At 43.2% G+C, this 15,528-nt stretch overlaps 2 protein-coding genes across 4 annotated transcripts in view; one reads left to right on the forward strand and one right to left on the reverse strand.

Moving 5' to 3' along the window:
* Positions 1-5,205, forward strand: part of PHAF1 (phagosome assembly factor 1) — a 41,629-nt gene extending 36,424 nt beyond the window's left edge. For both annotated transcript variants that reach the window (XM_053399470.1, XM_053399472.1), the window contains exons 14-17: positions 260-303; positions 1,076-1,134; positions 1,646-1,718; positions 2,867-5,205. In XM_053399470.1, coding sequence (XP_053255445.1) covers positions 260-303; positions 1,076-1,134; positions 1,646-1,718; positions 2,867-2,956 — 266 coding nt within the window. In that variant the 3' untranslated portion in view covers positions 2,957-5,205. The remainder of the gene's footprint in view (positions 1-259; positions 304-1,075; positions 1,135-1,645; positions 1,719-2,866) is intronic.
* A 3,557-nt stretch (positions 5,206-8,762) lies between these two features.
* B3GNT9 (UDP-GlcNAc:betaGal beta-1,3-N-acetylglucosaminyltransferase 9) lies at positions 8,763-14,827 on the reverse strand. 2 transcript variants are annotated; one of them, XM_053399473.1, is made up of 2 exons: positions 14,500-14,827; positions 8,763-10,707 (listed from the first exon to the last, which is right to left on the reverse strand). In XM_053399473.1, exon 2 carries the CDS (start codon positions 10,635-10,637, stop codon positions 9,402-9,404), a length of 1,236 nt encoding a protein of 411 aa, XP_053255448.1. In that variant the 5' UTR covers positions 10,638-10,707; positions 14,500-14,827; the 3' UTR covers positions 8,763-9,401. The 2 variants fall into 2 exon arrangements, with proteins under 2 accessions (XP_053255448.1, XP_053255449.1); XM_053399474.1 differs by lacking the exon at positions 14,500-14,827 and adding an exon at positions 11,236-11,335.
* Between the last annotated feature and the right edge of the window lie 701 nt (positions 14,828-15,528).

Consider the following 15,528-nt stretch of genomic DNA (forward strand, 5'->3'; position numbering starts at 1 on the left):
ACCCTAAAAGTAAATAGTGTGGCGGTGAGGGGGGGCGGTAGAAGAGTGAAACATGCGTCTTGTTGAAATAGAAGTTTAGAAAATATTAATATGCCAAGACTCTTGGAATTAGCTTTCAGTGTCGCATCCATGTTGCTTACATGTACTGAATAGTACCTAACAGGCTGTTGGTGCAGAAGGGCATTAGGAAGAGGAGGAGTGGGATCTTCTGCTGCAATGTAACCTTATAGGTCATTTTCTTTGTTCTTTCTCCGAACAGATAGCACCGATTCACAGACAGAAACCTGCACAACCTATAGCAAGGTAAATCGAACTTCCAGCCATGCTTGCTAGAACAGCCCTTTAACTTCAGCAGTGGCACCTTATCTGCACAGGGCTAAGAAAGGGTATGCTGGAGCACTGTGCTAAGGTGGCCTCTTTCAGGAGGTGAGTGGGGTCAGTGGCTGGGAGTCATCCCAGAAATGGACCCACTCCAGGCATTTGCAGATTTAATTTTCCAGCTAGGTGGAATGGAGCTCAAAGCAGGATACTGGAGATAAAATTGGGCAAGCAGGATGATATGAGAAAAGACAATGCTTGAAATACCATGGTTCCAAATCCAAATTTACTGTTGTAGCAAACCACAAGTTAGCCCCTGAATTCTAGAGGTGAAATACACATAGCCAACCTTTGCTACCTTAAATTTTTTTATTGCATTTTATTGTAAGTACAGAAACATACAACATTAAACCAAAATGAGAGAAACACCCCCCCCAAAAAAACCCCTCGTGGTGTCCCTGGGCTTGGTATATACTGTATAACAAAGCAACATTCCCACTGAAGTGCAATATATCAGGCTGTCTGTATATCTGCAACAGCTGCTGACACTTGACCCTTTAAGTTTTTACAAAAAAAAATGTTTAAAAGTTTGCAAATAAAGTCAATATGTATTAGTCCCATCCATCTGTGAGTGGATTTTAGCTGATGTTTGCTTTTTCTTAAGTGCACGTGGCAAAAACATAGATATACATGGCATGCTGCATTCTACCACTAGGATCCATGCTTCATTCTCCAAGTAATTTTCATATGCTTACAGTGGGACAATATTCAGGACCTTCTTGGACATCCTGTAGAGAAGCCAGTGGTACTTCACAGGTAAATATTTTATTTTATTCTGTCACTTGGATAGGAATCGATTGGATTTCAAGTGACTACGAGAAAGAGAGGCCTAATAATGCTCAACAGCTTCACTGAATTAAATGCGCCATGATTATAGAATCATAAAACTAGAAACCCCTGTTTGCTTGAAGAGCTGAGTGCTGTCCCTAGAAGGGGACATTGGTAAGACATAAAAAAGATTCATTTGTCACCTTACAAGTTGAGAGGCTGGAAAAGCAAAGAATCTGCCTTCATTGTAGTTACCTTGCTGAATGTGTAATCTTTCACAATAGTTCCATTCTACTTTGCTTCAAACTCGCAATGCTTACTAGCAGTGGAGGAAAGCAAAACATGGTTGAGCATTATACCTTTTGTAATGAAAAATTTCATTTGATCCCCTAAAAAGATAGGTTTTGTTGTTTATGCTGATATTGGGTGTTACAAAAATATTGAATATAAATCTTACTGGTATTATTTGGTTACCTTAGCCTGATTTTCTTTTCTTTAGATCATCCTCTCCAAACAACACAAATCCATTTGGGTCAACGTTTTGCTTTGGACTGCAGCGAATGATCTTTGAGGTTAGGAAAGCTTACTTAGCTAGAAGACGTGATGGAGCACTGGATTTAGTTGGTTTGAAATAGTGGCTGGTTCTGCAAGTCTGTGGACATTTTTGTACTGTTGAAGTACTCTGCATTCTTGGCTGATGTGGTGTGGGATACACTTAAGTCCATTGTGTGTGGGACCAGTTCAGCAGACAAATTTGAAGTGAATCGCACAATGCACATCATTATCAAGTCTAGCTCTGTAGTAGGATAAAAAGAACTTGGATGCAATGATAAAAGCTTATTTTCCACACTGGGATGGGAAACGTGATTGAGGGCCTCATTCACTTGTGGTTATTCTGTGGGGGTGGAACATAATGGGTGGAGCCAGAGAAAAAAAGTGAAAAAAGACATCAGTTTTCACCATGGCTCCCTCAGATTAGAATTTCCAATCCTGTTCAGGTTTTTTCAGAAGTAAGCCCTACTGGGTTTGATGGGGTTACTCTCAGATTGGCATACCAAGGATTTGTTTATCTAGTAAATTCAACAGATGAATACAAGTTTTTCTTCTTCTTTAGTGTGTGCTATGCACAGAAGGGAAATTTCATTACCTTGAGCCATAGAACAGGGGGTGGGGGGGTGGGATGTGAATCAATTTATTTTTATTCAGTAGAATACTGCCTCTTCCAGTTCTTAAATTATATAGGAAGGGCAATTTGGGGGGACTTTTAAAAGCCAAGAGAAAAGAAGAAACAAAAAGGAAGGAGCTCTGATGTGGTGGAAAAATGGGGCTGCTTCAGGAGATGGCAAGGGCTGCATAAGGTAAGGTTAGGAGCCACATGCAGGCCCCGCTGTCTAAATGAGCCAGTGAAACAAAGACTAAAAGGGGGTTCATGTTTAAAACCAGTTTCGAATAGACTTTTATTTTGAAGCCACCAAAGGAATCCATGGCTAGTCTGAGGTTTGAGTCCAGGTCACGGAGATCAAATCTCTAGTCCACTGGGCGGTGTTAGTTCTCCATATTACTGCTAACCTATTTGGGGTTCTTTTGGGGGGGTTAATCATTTTTATTGATTTTCCAATAAAAACAGCTATTTGGGCTTCTTTTTGGAGGAATTTGAATTCTGTAGTCCTTCTGACGGTACGGGCTGTCTGACAGTATTCCTTTTTGTTTCTTTGTACAGGTGATGCAGAATAATCACATAGCTTCTGTTACTCTCTATGGCCCAGCAAGACCCAGCAGCCAGTTGAAAATGTCAGATCTTCCCCAGTGAGCGATATCAGCTAATCAAAATGCTACAAAATTAGTACAGTGTGCCTTGATTTGCTGCCACTTATAATATGGAAAAGCACGGTATGATGGACGTGTGTGTGTTGTGTGTGTGTGTGTGTTCAAAAACTGTCTTTTGCCACCTGTGCGTGGAGCAGAATGGGAAATCCTCTCGACTGTTCATCACAGGGCATGGAAATGAGCAATTAGGTGCCTGTCGCCGTTGATTTTTCTCCTCTCGGTTGCCCTCATCGTTTACCGTGTGGATGTAAACAGACTGGTCTTTCTTTCCTGAGCTGGAAAAAGGATGAGCTTTAAACGAGAGGGCACACAAATGACTGCACGACTTAGAAGCACAAACTTTCTGAGCCTTGGAGCATCTGGAAGCAGGTATTGGATATATATTTTTCCGGTCTGTGTTTGTGTTAACTGTAATGGTAGTCATGTTTTTTAAAGGACAACAATGTATGTGTGGGTGTGTGTATACACACACATAGACACACCCCTTATATATAGGTGTATATATAAAATAAAGTACATGGGTATTTCTGTGGCTAAGACATCGTACCAAATGTGACAAGTATGTATATACGTGTCCATGATTTCAGGCATCACATGTTTGTCTGATGTTGAAACAAGTGCAAAGCAGCATGTGCATAAGACTTGGTTGTAACATTTTTGCACTACATACACTTTAATTACTTGATAATACATTTTAATATTCACTGAGGAGCATCTGTGTACTGGGTGTGAGTGGGGTACGATGGTTTATTTAATTGTTTGCCACGCATAAAGCTTATTTATACAGTGGGGAAGAATCCCACCTTTTCTGCACTAATATTTACTTGACATGCTGAAGCGACTTATTTTCTGCCATGCCTGGTTAACTAATGTGTTTTTTATATATACCGTGTCCAGAAGGAGAGGGGGGGAAGTCAAGTAGATTATTCCTCTGAATTATGTCTGTCTTAAGGGTTTTTATACCATTTTTCTTGTACATAAAACAGAAGGGGGAAAGTATTTGGTCCTGTAAAGTAAACACAGTTGTCTCGTCTTGCAATTGTGTGACAAGCATCAATTTAGGATTTCTTACTTCCTCTTCCTTGTCCTGTAGAGTAAGGGTAGGAGAAGAACTGGGGTGCAGCACAGAGAACTGCTCCCACCCAAGTCTCATCAAAATGAAATTAAAGTTGTGCAGCCTTAATGCAAGAGAAGTTTCCCAAGAGGCTTCCATGGGACACGATCCTGGCAGATTGCGCTCTGGGTGATTACGTACATAGCACATTGGAGAGGGGAGGAATTGCCTCTCTTTCCACCCCTCCCATCTCTCTCTCATCTTCTTTTTAAATTTAATGCCAAAATGTTAGCCAAAGAGATCCTTAATCTTGATTCAGCATTTCTGTACATACATAGTTCTGCACACTCTGCCCCTCCACCCCCAGCAGACAGGAGATCAGCGGCTTCCAGTTAGAGACTCTGCAGTCATTATCTCAAGTGGATCTGGGGTTTGCAACTCTCTTACCAGTCTTATTGTGGGGAAAGTAGATAGTCTCTGTCTGTCTCGGTCATCTTTGAAATATTGACCCTTTTTAAAATGAGAGAGAAAGAGAGAGAAAAGAGAAATGTATAATTTTATCCCATTTTTAATATTTTGGTGTAGCAACTTGTGATAAATAGACAATTTTTTTGTGGGTTTTGCAAATGCGTGTACAGATTTTGTAAATACAAAACCTTTTGTAATTTTAACACCATGTACAGTGTAATCCTGTATAGTTTACCAACGAATGGGAAATAGGGAATTTTAGGATGTTTAACTAAACGTTTTGGATCCTGGACCAGTAGCAGGGATAAGTGTGTGTGTGCGTGTTGCGTATATTTGTGGGTATGGGTGATCTCCTTTTCGCCATTTAGTCTTCCTGTATACTGTGACATTCTATACTGTTTTACTTAAAAAGAAATAAAGGAAGCCCCACTGAGAATTTAATGGATAACAGGAAAACAGATTTTTGTTTTACCTTTATTTCTAGATGTTGCTCTTCTTCATAATGTACTGTTCCCCCCCCGCCCATGATCATTGCTTGCTGAGAAAATCCCCCAATTCTTTCCTTTCTAACATGAATTCTGTTTTTCATAAGCCTCTTGTAAATTATATGAAATGAATAACTAGCATGTACATTGAAAGGACAAATAAAATGAGTCTCAGTTACTGTGTTGTTTAAATACAGTTGCTGAGTGTCTGTATTTTGCAATTAATGATGAGTCTTTGATTTGTTTCCCACCATTGATCTTATGTTTATTATTTGAATTTTGTGTCCTCATCCAAGAAACTCATGATTCCTCCCTTTTACTATATCCTTGGAATAGCCTGCTGAAAGATAGTGATAGGCCCAAGGTCACCCTGCAAGCCCTTTGTGGATAAGTGGGGTGTTTGAATCTGAGTTTCCCCAGTTGTAAAATAACACTGCAACCACTACACCCCACTAAACAGCATCCAGGAGGCGCAGGGCACTGCAATTGAGCTGGCAGTATTGCAGAGTGGCATCTACCTTAATATTTGTAGGGCATGTTGAAGGAAGGGGAAAGTATAAAAGGTCTGCTGGATGGAGCCTACCAGCGGCTCAATGAACCACCAGTGTTCGCTGGAAAATTTTATCGGTGGCTGAGTTCATTTTGGTGAGCCACATCTTCCCCTGAATCAGTTTTATTGGAACATTTCTTACCCCAGCACATTACATTTGCTGAGGTTAAAAAGATAAATACACCAAATACAGGACTTTGGCTGGAATTTGGGGGTCTTTTGTCCAAAAAAAATTATAAAATGTGAACTGGGGTGGTATTACTGCACTGAAAGGCTGAAAGATACTGTATTATCTGACTGAAAGATGGGGACATGGCTTTCTACCGTGCAGGATGAGAGGTTGTAGGTCAACTTCTGTGTAATTTCTACAGTGACAAGTGCTCCTGGTGTAGATACTAACCCCATTTTTTGATTGAAGGCTAAATTGTAATGCTGTATATATGAAAGGTATATAGCAATCCATAAATGTAAACAACAGAAATCTGTCTTATACAGAGTCAGACTATTGGACCATCTAACTCAGTACTGTATACACTGGCTGGCAGTGGATCTCTAGGGTTTTGGACAGAGGTCTCCCCCAGCTTTACCTAGATATTCTGGGGGCTGAACCTAGGACCTTCTGCATGCAAAGCAGATGCTCTCCCACTCATCTGTGACTTCCCCCCTAACTAATCTGAGTTCCCTAATCAGTCAGCATTGTCCCTTAAGTATTTCCACAGCATCTTACTTACAGACAAAGCTAACCTCTTCAAGAAATCTAACGTAATAATCTTTTAATCCCTACCAATTGCTTGGCAGGCTCTTCAGGTGTGCCACTTCAGCAGGAGTGAAAGATAAATATTTGGATGGAGAACATGCAAGATTCTCAGGGAAAGGGTATAAGTCTGCTCGTGGACATAAGAATGAAAATGCAAAACAAACCCCAGTCTGATTAAGAGCAGTTGTCAGTCACTTTCTCATACTTCATAATAGTGTTTTAATAACATAGGAACAATGTGAAAATATGCCATATACTAATTCAGGCCATCTGTCCACCTGGCTCAGTATAATCTACAAAGACTGGCAGTAACTCTCCAGGGTTTCAGGCAGGGGAGATTCCCAACCCTACCTGGAGATGCTCAGGATTGAATGGCGCTTTCTGCATGCAAAGCAGATGTTCTAGGATGGAGTCTTCCACAATTCAAGCAGTCATCTTTCAAAGTAAAGGGAGCTGTGCCTTTGACATGCATACACAACAGTGCAATGGCGTACATCAACAGCAACTTACTTGCTTTCACCACAGTCACTCAATGTGTTAGCAAGTTGGATGGGATCACAGAGGCTCATGAACAAAAACTGCATGTGGCGTGAATTGCAGAGAGGAGCGATGCCCCTACAGATCCTATTTACTTCCTCATGCAGGCCATTTCCTTCCCCCCTTCCGCTGGTCTGGTCCTGTGGGGTAGTATGGTAAGCTGTTCCAGTTCCCTTGGTGTTGTTTTTTCTCTTTCCCTCCCTGCTGCCCTGCTCTTACCATCAGCCTAGCTCAGTATCGCTTCTTCCAGGAACAATTTCCCCCCTAATTGGAAACAGATTTTTCTCTGCAGTGAAATAATCAAGCTGTGATCAGATTTTCAATTGCTGGTGCTAGCCTGTCTTTCTGAATAAAACCTTTGTTCTATATTCAGTATTGATAGGGTCACGGTGGGGATTTATCACTTTCAAACAATGATTTGAAAGATGGTTGCAGGTTTTTTCTTTCGCTAAGTGCTTACGGCAATGAATATATTAGGATTCCTTACTGAGTTCAAATAGAAACCAGAGAGACATCAAATGGGTCTGCAGCAAAATGCTGCAGTGAGGTTTTGTGTGTGTGTGTGTGTGTGTGTGTGTGTGTGTGTGTGAGAGAGAGAGAGAGAGAGAGAGAGAGAGAGAGAGAGAGAGAGAGAGAATGTGCCAACCAACCAGCCACACCCTCTTTGAAGATACTCTATTCTGTTCCCACTCTCCCCTGAACTACTGCATTGGTGTCGGATCTGACAAAGAAAATGCCTTCTGCTGTTTCGAATGAGATTTGTGTTTCTAGAGTCCAGTACACTTCTCAGTTTGTGCCTTAGCCCTGAGTGACTTTTTAAGACCAGAAAGGGATCCGACTAATTGTACAATCCAAGGGATCTGTCTTCATTTTGCCCCATATTTATATACAGGTAAGTAAAGTAGTGACTTCATTTACAAATCACAATAAACCATAAATCATAGCTTTTAAAAAGCTGTAGTTTAGAGGCTGGGCATCTGCTTTGCATGCAGAAGGTCGCAAGTTGAATCCCCAGCATATCCAAAGAAGGCTGGCGAAGACTCAGTGTTTGAAACCCTGGAGAGCCACTGCCAGTCAGTGTCGGGAATACTGAGCTGGACCAATAGGCAGCTTCCTGTGTCGTGGTGTTTCCCAGTGTCAGGGAAGGACCAGAGATTGGTGGTAGAGAACTTTCTTTTCATGCAGGTTCAATACCTGGCATCTCCAGTTAGGACTGGGAATTGTCTCCTGCCTGAAACCCTGGAAAGCCGCTGAGCCAGATAGGGCTGGGAAAGATTCTTGCCCCAAACCCAGAGAAAGTGCAACTGTGAAATGCATATGCTGAACCTGGCCAAGATCGGTTGTTAGAACATGTGTGATGTGCAGGATCCAGGATCTAATACACCATTATCTTTTAACACCCTCTGCAAGCTGAGGCTCCCATCTGATGTTTCATCTGAGAGAAGCCGCATTCGTTGTGGATTATATTGTCCTGTGTTGGTTGTGTCTGCTTTTAAATGGTAAACACTGTGAAGGGAACACATACATTTGAAAGTCCAATAAATTAAGCAACAGACAGTTTTGGAACAGGGTTGGATCCACCTTGATTACACCAAAAAGTCTACGCACACTGTCAGATCCCAAACTGCTATTTTAAATTTGGCACTTTTCAAGATTATCCTTCTGTGTTTTGCTTTGAGAATGAACATAATTTATGGAGGTTTTGATGAGCTAGGAGGTGAAATGATTTTTGTTTCCTTTTTTTTGCAAACAACAGAGTACACAAATGAAGACAGAGTAATTTGATTTGCGTGTTGTAGTGAAACCACAACACAGGACATTCAAATGCAGTGTTTTAGATTGTCCTTGTAATAGCTTTAGCTATATGTGAACAAAGTGGAGTGGGTGTCTGTATAAACAAGCTCTTTCTATAGGCATTTGCACCAGAATGGCCCTCTCAATGCTCTATTATTCCTAACAAATCTGGCAGCATGAGCAGGCATCATTCAGAGCCAAAGCACTGCTCCATCTCACTCAGTATTGTCTATACCGACTGGCAGCAACTCACAAGGGGTTCAGACAGGTCTTTCCCAGACCTATTTGAAGATCTTGAGGGATCAAATCTGGGACTTCATGTATAGCAAAGTCTGTACTCTTTACAACCTTTGCAGACCTTTCTAAACATACGTATTCACATGGGTGAATTTTGCAGGCTTTCTTTGAGCATATTCTGAGAATACATATTCCATATGTTTGGACCTCTGAGAGTTATGCTTGTTAAGTGTAGACAATACTGAACTAGAGGAACCACTGGTCGGACTTCGTAGAAGACGGCTTGCTTCGCCCCTGTGTTCCTAAGGGCTGCTTCTGTGATTGCAAACTCATTGTGAGCAAACAAAGGGAACTGCATTGGATTCCACTCCATATACTTTCCCCACTAACACAAGTGTAGAAATTAGGGTTGGCTTAAACAAGTATTTCCATTACTTGATATCTCCGCCTAAAACACTGTAGGTTTCAAGCAATGTCGGATAATGTGCAAGTCACATCAGCAGTGCTAGGCCTGTGTGGTGTTCATTCACTCATGCAAGTCAATCCTTAGGTCGCATAATCTTTGGTAGGCTCTTTAGTTTTGATTTTCCACCGGAAAGCCTTCTTTACATGCTTCTTTTGGGTGCAAGAGAGCCGTGGGTTGTGCAGCAGGTTCCACATTAGCCAGATTTCAGCTCCCTTCAGGCTGTGGACTACCATGAGATCTTTGTAAAAACAAGGATCAAAGGTCTGCAAGTTTGGAGCAGCAGAGGGCTTGGTTATTCCAAAGGTTTTGAACCCTTCGTGCAAGGTGGGCTTCAGGTTGATTCTTTGTAAGCACATGCCTAGGAAGACATCATCAATAGGAAAGAGTTCTACCTCCCCACAAGCCTGAGAGAGTTTCTTCATGGTGCTGCTGGAAAGTAAGAACCCGCCACCCCCAGCATAGGCTGGATACATGCTGAGCCCATACATTGTCTCCGGAATGTAGTATTTGCTCTTGCGGGTTCGGATTGGGTGCGCATTATAGATGATGTCCCCAACAAATAGGTCATCGGATGGATCACGCCTCTCCAGGAAGTTGACAATGTTTTCCACGTTGACGAAGACGTCAGCATCGCCTTTGAATATGAACTTAGTACTGAAACAAAACTCACGAGCCCAGCTTAGGAAATGTATCTCCTTCAAGGTCAAATTGAAGAAAGTGTCAAGGAAGTCCCACAACAAGATGTCATGATACATCTGGCTCTCCTGGTGAACAAGACTCTCCCACGCTGGCAGCGCCGTTTTGTTCTTTGGGACCCCCAGGAGGAAAACCCTTTGCACCTGCGCCCCATTGACTGGCCCTTCTTTTCCCCAAGTTTTCCGTACAATCTCCCGGCGGTCAAAGTCCTCTACCAGTGACTTTATGGCGATGAGCAAGAAGGGGCCCCCTGGGTTCCTCTTGCATTTCCTTGGCTGGTTAATGAGAAGGTCAAACTTCCGGTTGTCTTTGTTCCTCAGGTAACGCTTAAAATCAAAAGCAGGCTGCGTCAAGGGGGGCAGAGTAGTGACCATGGCATCTTGGCTCCCGCCCTCGCCAGGTTTCATTGAAGAAATCATTTTAGCCTTCTCCACTGCAGTCTGTTTCTGGAGGGCGATGGGAACGTGGAAGACCCTATGTGTCGCCATTAATGGTGGCTTCTGACCTTTCACCTTTTCTTCTCTAAGGGAAGTGTGGCCCAGTTGAGAATAGAGCATGGTGAAAAGGACGACCACGAGGACGAGTGTGCAAATGGCATCAGCCTTGAATTGAACTCTCATTGTTCCCAGAAATCTCCACTAAGAAACATGCAGTATTGTGTTAGGGGAATTGTCTATAGACTACATCCATCTGCAGAGAAAAGAAACAGGAGGTCAGGGTAGAGTCTGTAGCACATTTAGTTAGTTAAATTTCTCTTCTACATTTTGTTGCAAAGGAGTCCAGGATGCTAAACCACAAAATATCAAAACACTGGTTTTTGTTGTTGTTGAAGACCATTCAATACATTTTAAAACTTCTGGAAACATTCAAAAAGGCACAGTGAATAATTTCAAGGCTGTTGAGAATATTTGAATCATCAAATGCCCAGTTGTTAATAATGAGGGAAACACATGGACCTCATGAAGAAGGGCACCCATAAATTGGAACCCTCTACCACAAAGATCCTCTTTTAAAGTTTAAACCCTACAAGTTGACTGAGGAGGGAAAGCCAGAGTAAGTGTCACTGTCTGCCCTGGTATAAAAGGACTCAGTCAGGCCCAAACCATTGCTGGTGTACAGTTTTACTAGCTCCAGCTATTGGTGGTCTCAACCAGAGTTGGCATGAGGGGTCTGCACTGGGGGCTCCTAGTTTAAGTTTCCTCACAATTTCATACATACGTTTTAGTAAAGCTTCAAACTTGTTCCCAAGTTTTCTTGATTTCCTCCTTCCTAGAAATCCATTTTCCTTTTGTTTGGTGTCTTTTTTATTGTCTTTTCTTTTTTTAAAGTGACCAGTAAGCTGCTATGGGAGCCTCTCTTTTTTTAGCTGGAGAGTGGAATACAAATTATTTAAATAATAAATAAAACAGTATGTCAAGAAATCAGGTTTTTCCTGTTTAGACCTTGTCCCAAAAGATGTAGCAGTACAAAATCTCTTAATAAGTTGTGTCAGTATAGGGACAGGAGATTGGGTGTGGGGTTGACACTATATCATGGCGAATGGTAAGAACTCAGTATATGCTCAAAAAGATCTTTCCTGCCCCTGATATTACATCCAAACATTTTCTGGAACATGATGCAACTTTGTGACCCTGATTCCAGAGCCCAGCAATGTTGACTCCTGGCTCCAATTAAGTTCTGACTTGTTTTCATGCAAATTTGGCCCAGTATTATTTCAGATCTGAGATGCTAATGGCAACCTTAGAGAGAATTTTTGGCTGCTTTTCTCTGTTTAGTTTCGTGGACTCAGGCCTTGGAATAAGCTTGGTCCAAGATGGAAATCTACAGTTTCCATGACTTACAGATACAAGCCTGCCAATATTTAGACCAGCCATCAGCTTAATTTGCGAAAGTCAATAAAATCTGCTTGGTTCAGAGCCCGTAACTTCTTTTATTTATGGGACAGGAGACCCATGAAGCATCATTCAAAAGACAAAACATCTGTTTAACAGCAGCAAAATGACACCCCCCCCCACTTGCATGCTAAATTCTACTGCTGAAATTTAAAAAGTTGGGGTAACCCAGAGTCGATTTCTGGGTGAATGGACTGCAAACTTAATGCAATCCTGATACTCAAAAACAAACTGCTAAGCTCAGAATTCTTCTAAGTGTATGCCTTTTGCACCAACCCCCACATAGGGAATTTCAGGGAACTAGTAAAAAAGAGAGAGATAAAATCCCGCAAGCCTGAAGCCTGCCCACTCTGAAACATAGGGCTCTCCTCTGTTAAGTAAGACACATGGTCACCCCAGCCAGGTTATACCATTCCCCCATGGTGGGGGACGCCATTCACCGTGCAAAGATAAAAATGTAAGGCAGCCACTTTGGTTCTCCTGTGTGCAACAGGAAATCCCAGAAGGAAGAGAATGATGGAATGAAGCAGATCCAGATGTTTTGCTCTGCCATGACTCTGCATATCTGGCTCATAGCGGGAGGGGCATTTGGGGGCCTTCTGAGATTTGGAGGGGAAGGGAAGGGAGCTCGGGAAATGGAAACAAATACGTTATCTACAGAATAAATTATATTCTGGCATTAACTCCCCCAGTGACTCTGCTGTGCTCACTACAAACCTGTTCTCTGACTGGCCCTTTTGCCTTCCATCAACATCAAGATCTCCTTCATGACTAAACAACAACAACATCAAGATTCCCTTCCTAAGCTCCAGGCAGTAACCCTAAAGCCCATTTTTCTCCTTGTTTAGCCAGACTCCTTCCAACGTGTCTTTTGGGTGGATGCCAGGTTCCGTGAAAAATGCAGGCTCTGGATAGACTGTCCTGAGAGCTGTCTTGATGGGAAGGCCGCCATAGAAAACCATGGTGGTAATGCAAAAACAAACTCATAAAACAAAAAATGCCCACTCTACTAGTAAAAGCTTTCTATGTATTCTTCCCCAACTGCCAGAAATCAAAACGTAAACTCTTTAACTGACAGCATCTGAATGCCAGGCAGAATGCCAGCATCCCCATATCATCACTGCCCCCAGCAGGGGGAAGAATTCTGTATTGCAACAGCCCTTCCATAAAAAAGCAAGATATGCTATGCCTACTACCCAAATTCCGCTTCTGGGAGCAAAAATTGCAAGGTTAGTGCTCTGGCTTATTTAGAAAGGGCTCTGCACATGCCCAGAGGCCTGCCCTTACTGATAAGCATGAGAAGGGAAGCCTGAAGTCTGCTCACCCTGGAAGAGAAGCAGGTGGCCCTCCAGATGCTGTTGAACATCTGGATAAGGCTAACAATGACTGCTAGTTAGGAGGCCTGCATTGTATAGTGTCTGCAGGATCAAGAGTGACATGCTTCTGAATACGGTTCCTGAAGCCCCACAGCAGGGCAGAGTGCTGCCGTGCTCAGGTTGTTCAGCATGGATGGAGGGGGGTGTGTGGATTAATTGCATAGGACCCAGCAATGGAAAACAGTTTCAACCCAAGGGCCACATACCTTCATGGAAAACCACCCAGGGGCTGCTTGCCATCAGAGGACAGGGCCAAAGGCAACAATGGACTGAGAAATGCACATAGCATAATCTCTATTTCAGCCACACACCCCTATCCACCCATCCTCCAGGCAAGCAAGACACAGGGTCACAATTCAAGGCTGTGTTCCAGTCAGCAAAGCACTCAAGGAGGGGGCAAACAAGGGCTTTGTCTCAGGGATGAATGTCCCAAGGACCAGCTGGAGAGATCCAAAGTGCTGCATCCTGGTCCTGAGGTTGCTCTCCGGTTCCATAGCATGTACAGTGGTACCTCGGGTTAAGTACTTAATTCATTCCAGAGGTCCATTCTTAACCTGAAACTGTTCTTAACCTGAAGCACCACTTTAGCTAATGGGGCCTCCTGCTGCCACCGTGCTGCCGGAGCACAATTTCTGTTCTTATCCTGAAGCAAAGTTCTTAACCTGAAGCACTATTTCTGGGTTAGCAGAGTCCGTAACCTGAAGCGTATGTAACCCGAGGTACCCCTGTATATAGTAGGAGGAAGCTGGCCCATGCAGCTCAGTAATATATTGACTGCCAGTGGCTCTCCAGAATCTCAGAAAGGGGATCTTTTCCCAGGGATTGACTCTGGAATCTTGCCACGCAGACAGAGCATGTGCTTTGCCACCAACCTTGGCTCTCCCCCCCCATGGAAAAATCTGTGCAGGAGGATCTCAACAAAAGCCGCATGCACAAACTTTCTCCCCTCCCTATATATTAACTGCAGCATTTGCACAGTCTCCCCGTCTAGCCGACACAGGTAAGGTATGCCTCTTGCAGTGAGCGAGCCAGATGTGCAGACTGGGGAGGAGGAGGAGAGTTCATTTGCTACTTGTGAATGGCAATGAGAAATCTAACGCAGGCACGGGGGGGGGGGAGAGGTTTAGGTTAAAGCTGGAGGGCAGGCCAGCTCCTGTTTGCAAATGGGTCCGTGCAGAACGCTCCCTGAACAAACCGAAAGGCTTGGTACTTACATCCAGTGCAATCTTGTCAGTAGCATTGCATCTCCCTTCAGTAACGTTTGGATAAAAGGTTGCCAAGTAGGCACATCTGGATCCGATTAGCTCTGGCATTCCTCAGCCTCTGATCATATAGCCCAGGAAATCCTAGCTGAGTTAAGCAATCCTGGCTCTCTTGCCTTTCCATGCATTTTCAGGAGAAGCACCCGGATTGTGTGCAAACATGGCTGGGTCCTCCTCCTCTCCCCATGTCTTCTCTCCAAACCCTGTCTCTCTCTGTGTGTCTGTGCTGGCAAGAGAGCCCCCTCAGTGGTGTGTTGAGAAACGGAGCTCAGCTGGCCTCCAAGTGCTGGTCACATGACCTGAGCAGATGTTTCTGTCCAAAAAGAGTCAGGAGAGCTCTGGAGAACTCCTGCTTCAGATGCATGCCAACAGCAGGGAGGGGGCGGGAGGCCGGGAGGCTGCACATGCGAAGGGTCCATGTCTGTGTGTTCACACAACGACAGATTGCCTCATGAAATCTGGTCAGACTGAGCGCCATCATGCTACACCCCAATAAAGTTAGCTCCTTGTAAAAGAGGAAATGACTAGCATTGCAAAGTGTCGTTCCAACAAGTTCATTCTTGTATAGCCATTGGGATTTGGGGGACGTTGGTTAGTCTACTGACCCCACACTGAGGACAAAATGTGATGTAGTTTGCATTTAAAGGTGGACTTACCTAATTTCCACCTTCCAAAAGTATAAATGAACTGGATTTTGAATTCTTCAAAATTCACATTTCTCAGAGCTTGGCAATGCACTTTTCCAGCCAAGTAATACATCCAAAAAATGGATATGCAAGGGTGAAGTGTGCCTAGATTGGTGGAAATAACACACAAAGATGCATTATATTAAGCAAAATTGCATACTGAAATCAGCATACAGTGGTACCTCGGGTTACATACACTTCAGGTTACATACGCTTCAGGTTATAGACTCTGCTAACCCAGAAATAGTACCTCGGGTTAAGAACTTTGCTTCAGGATGAGAACAGAAATCGTGCT

This window comes from Podarcis raffonei, chromosome 8, assembly GCF_027172205.1.
Source record: "Podarcis raffonei isolate rPodRaf1 chromosome 8, rPodRaf1.pri, whole genome shotgun sequence".
NCBI classification, from domain to species: Eukaryota; Metazoa; Chordata; class Lepidosauria; order Squamata; family Lacertidae; genus Podarcis; species Podarcis raffonei.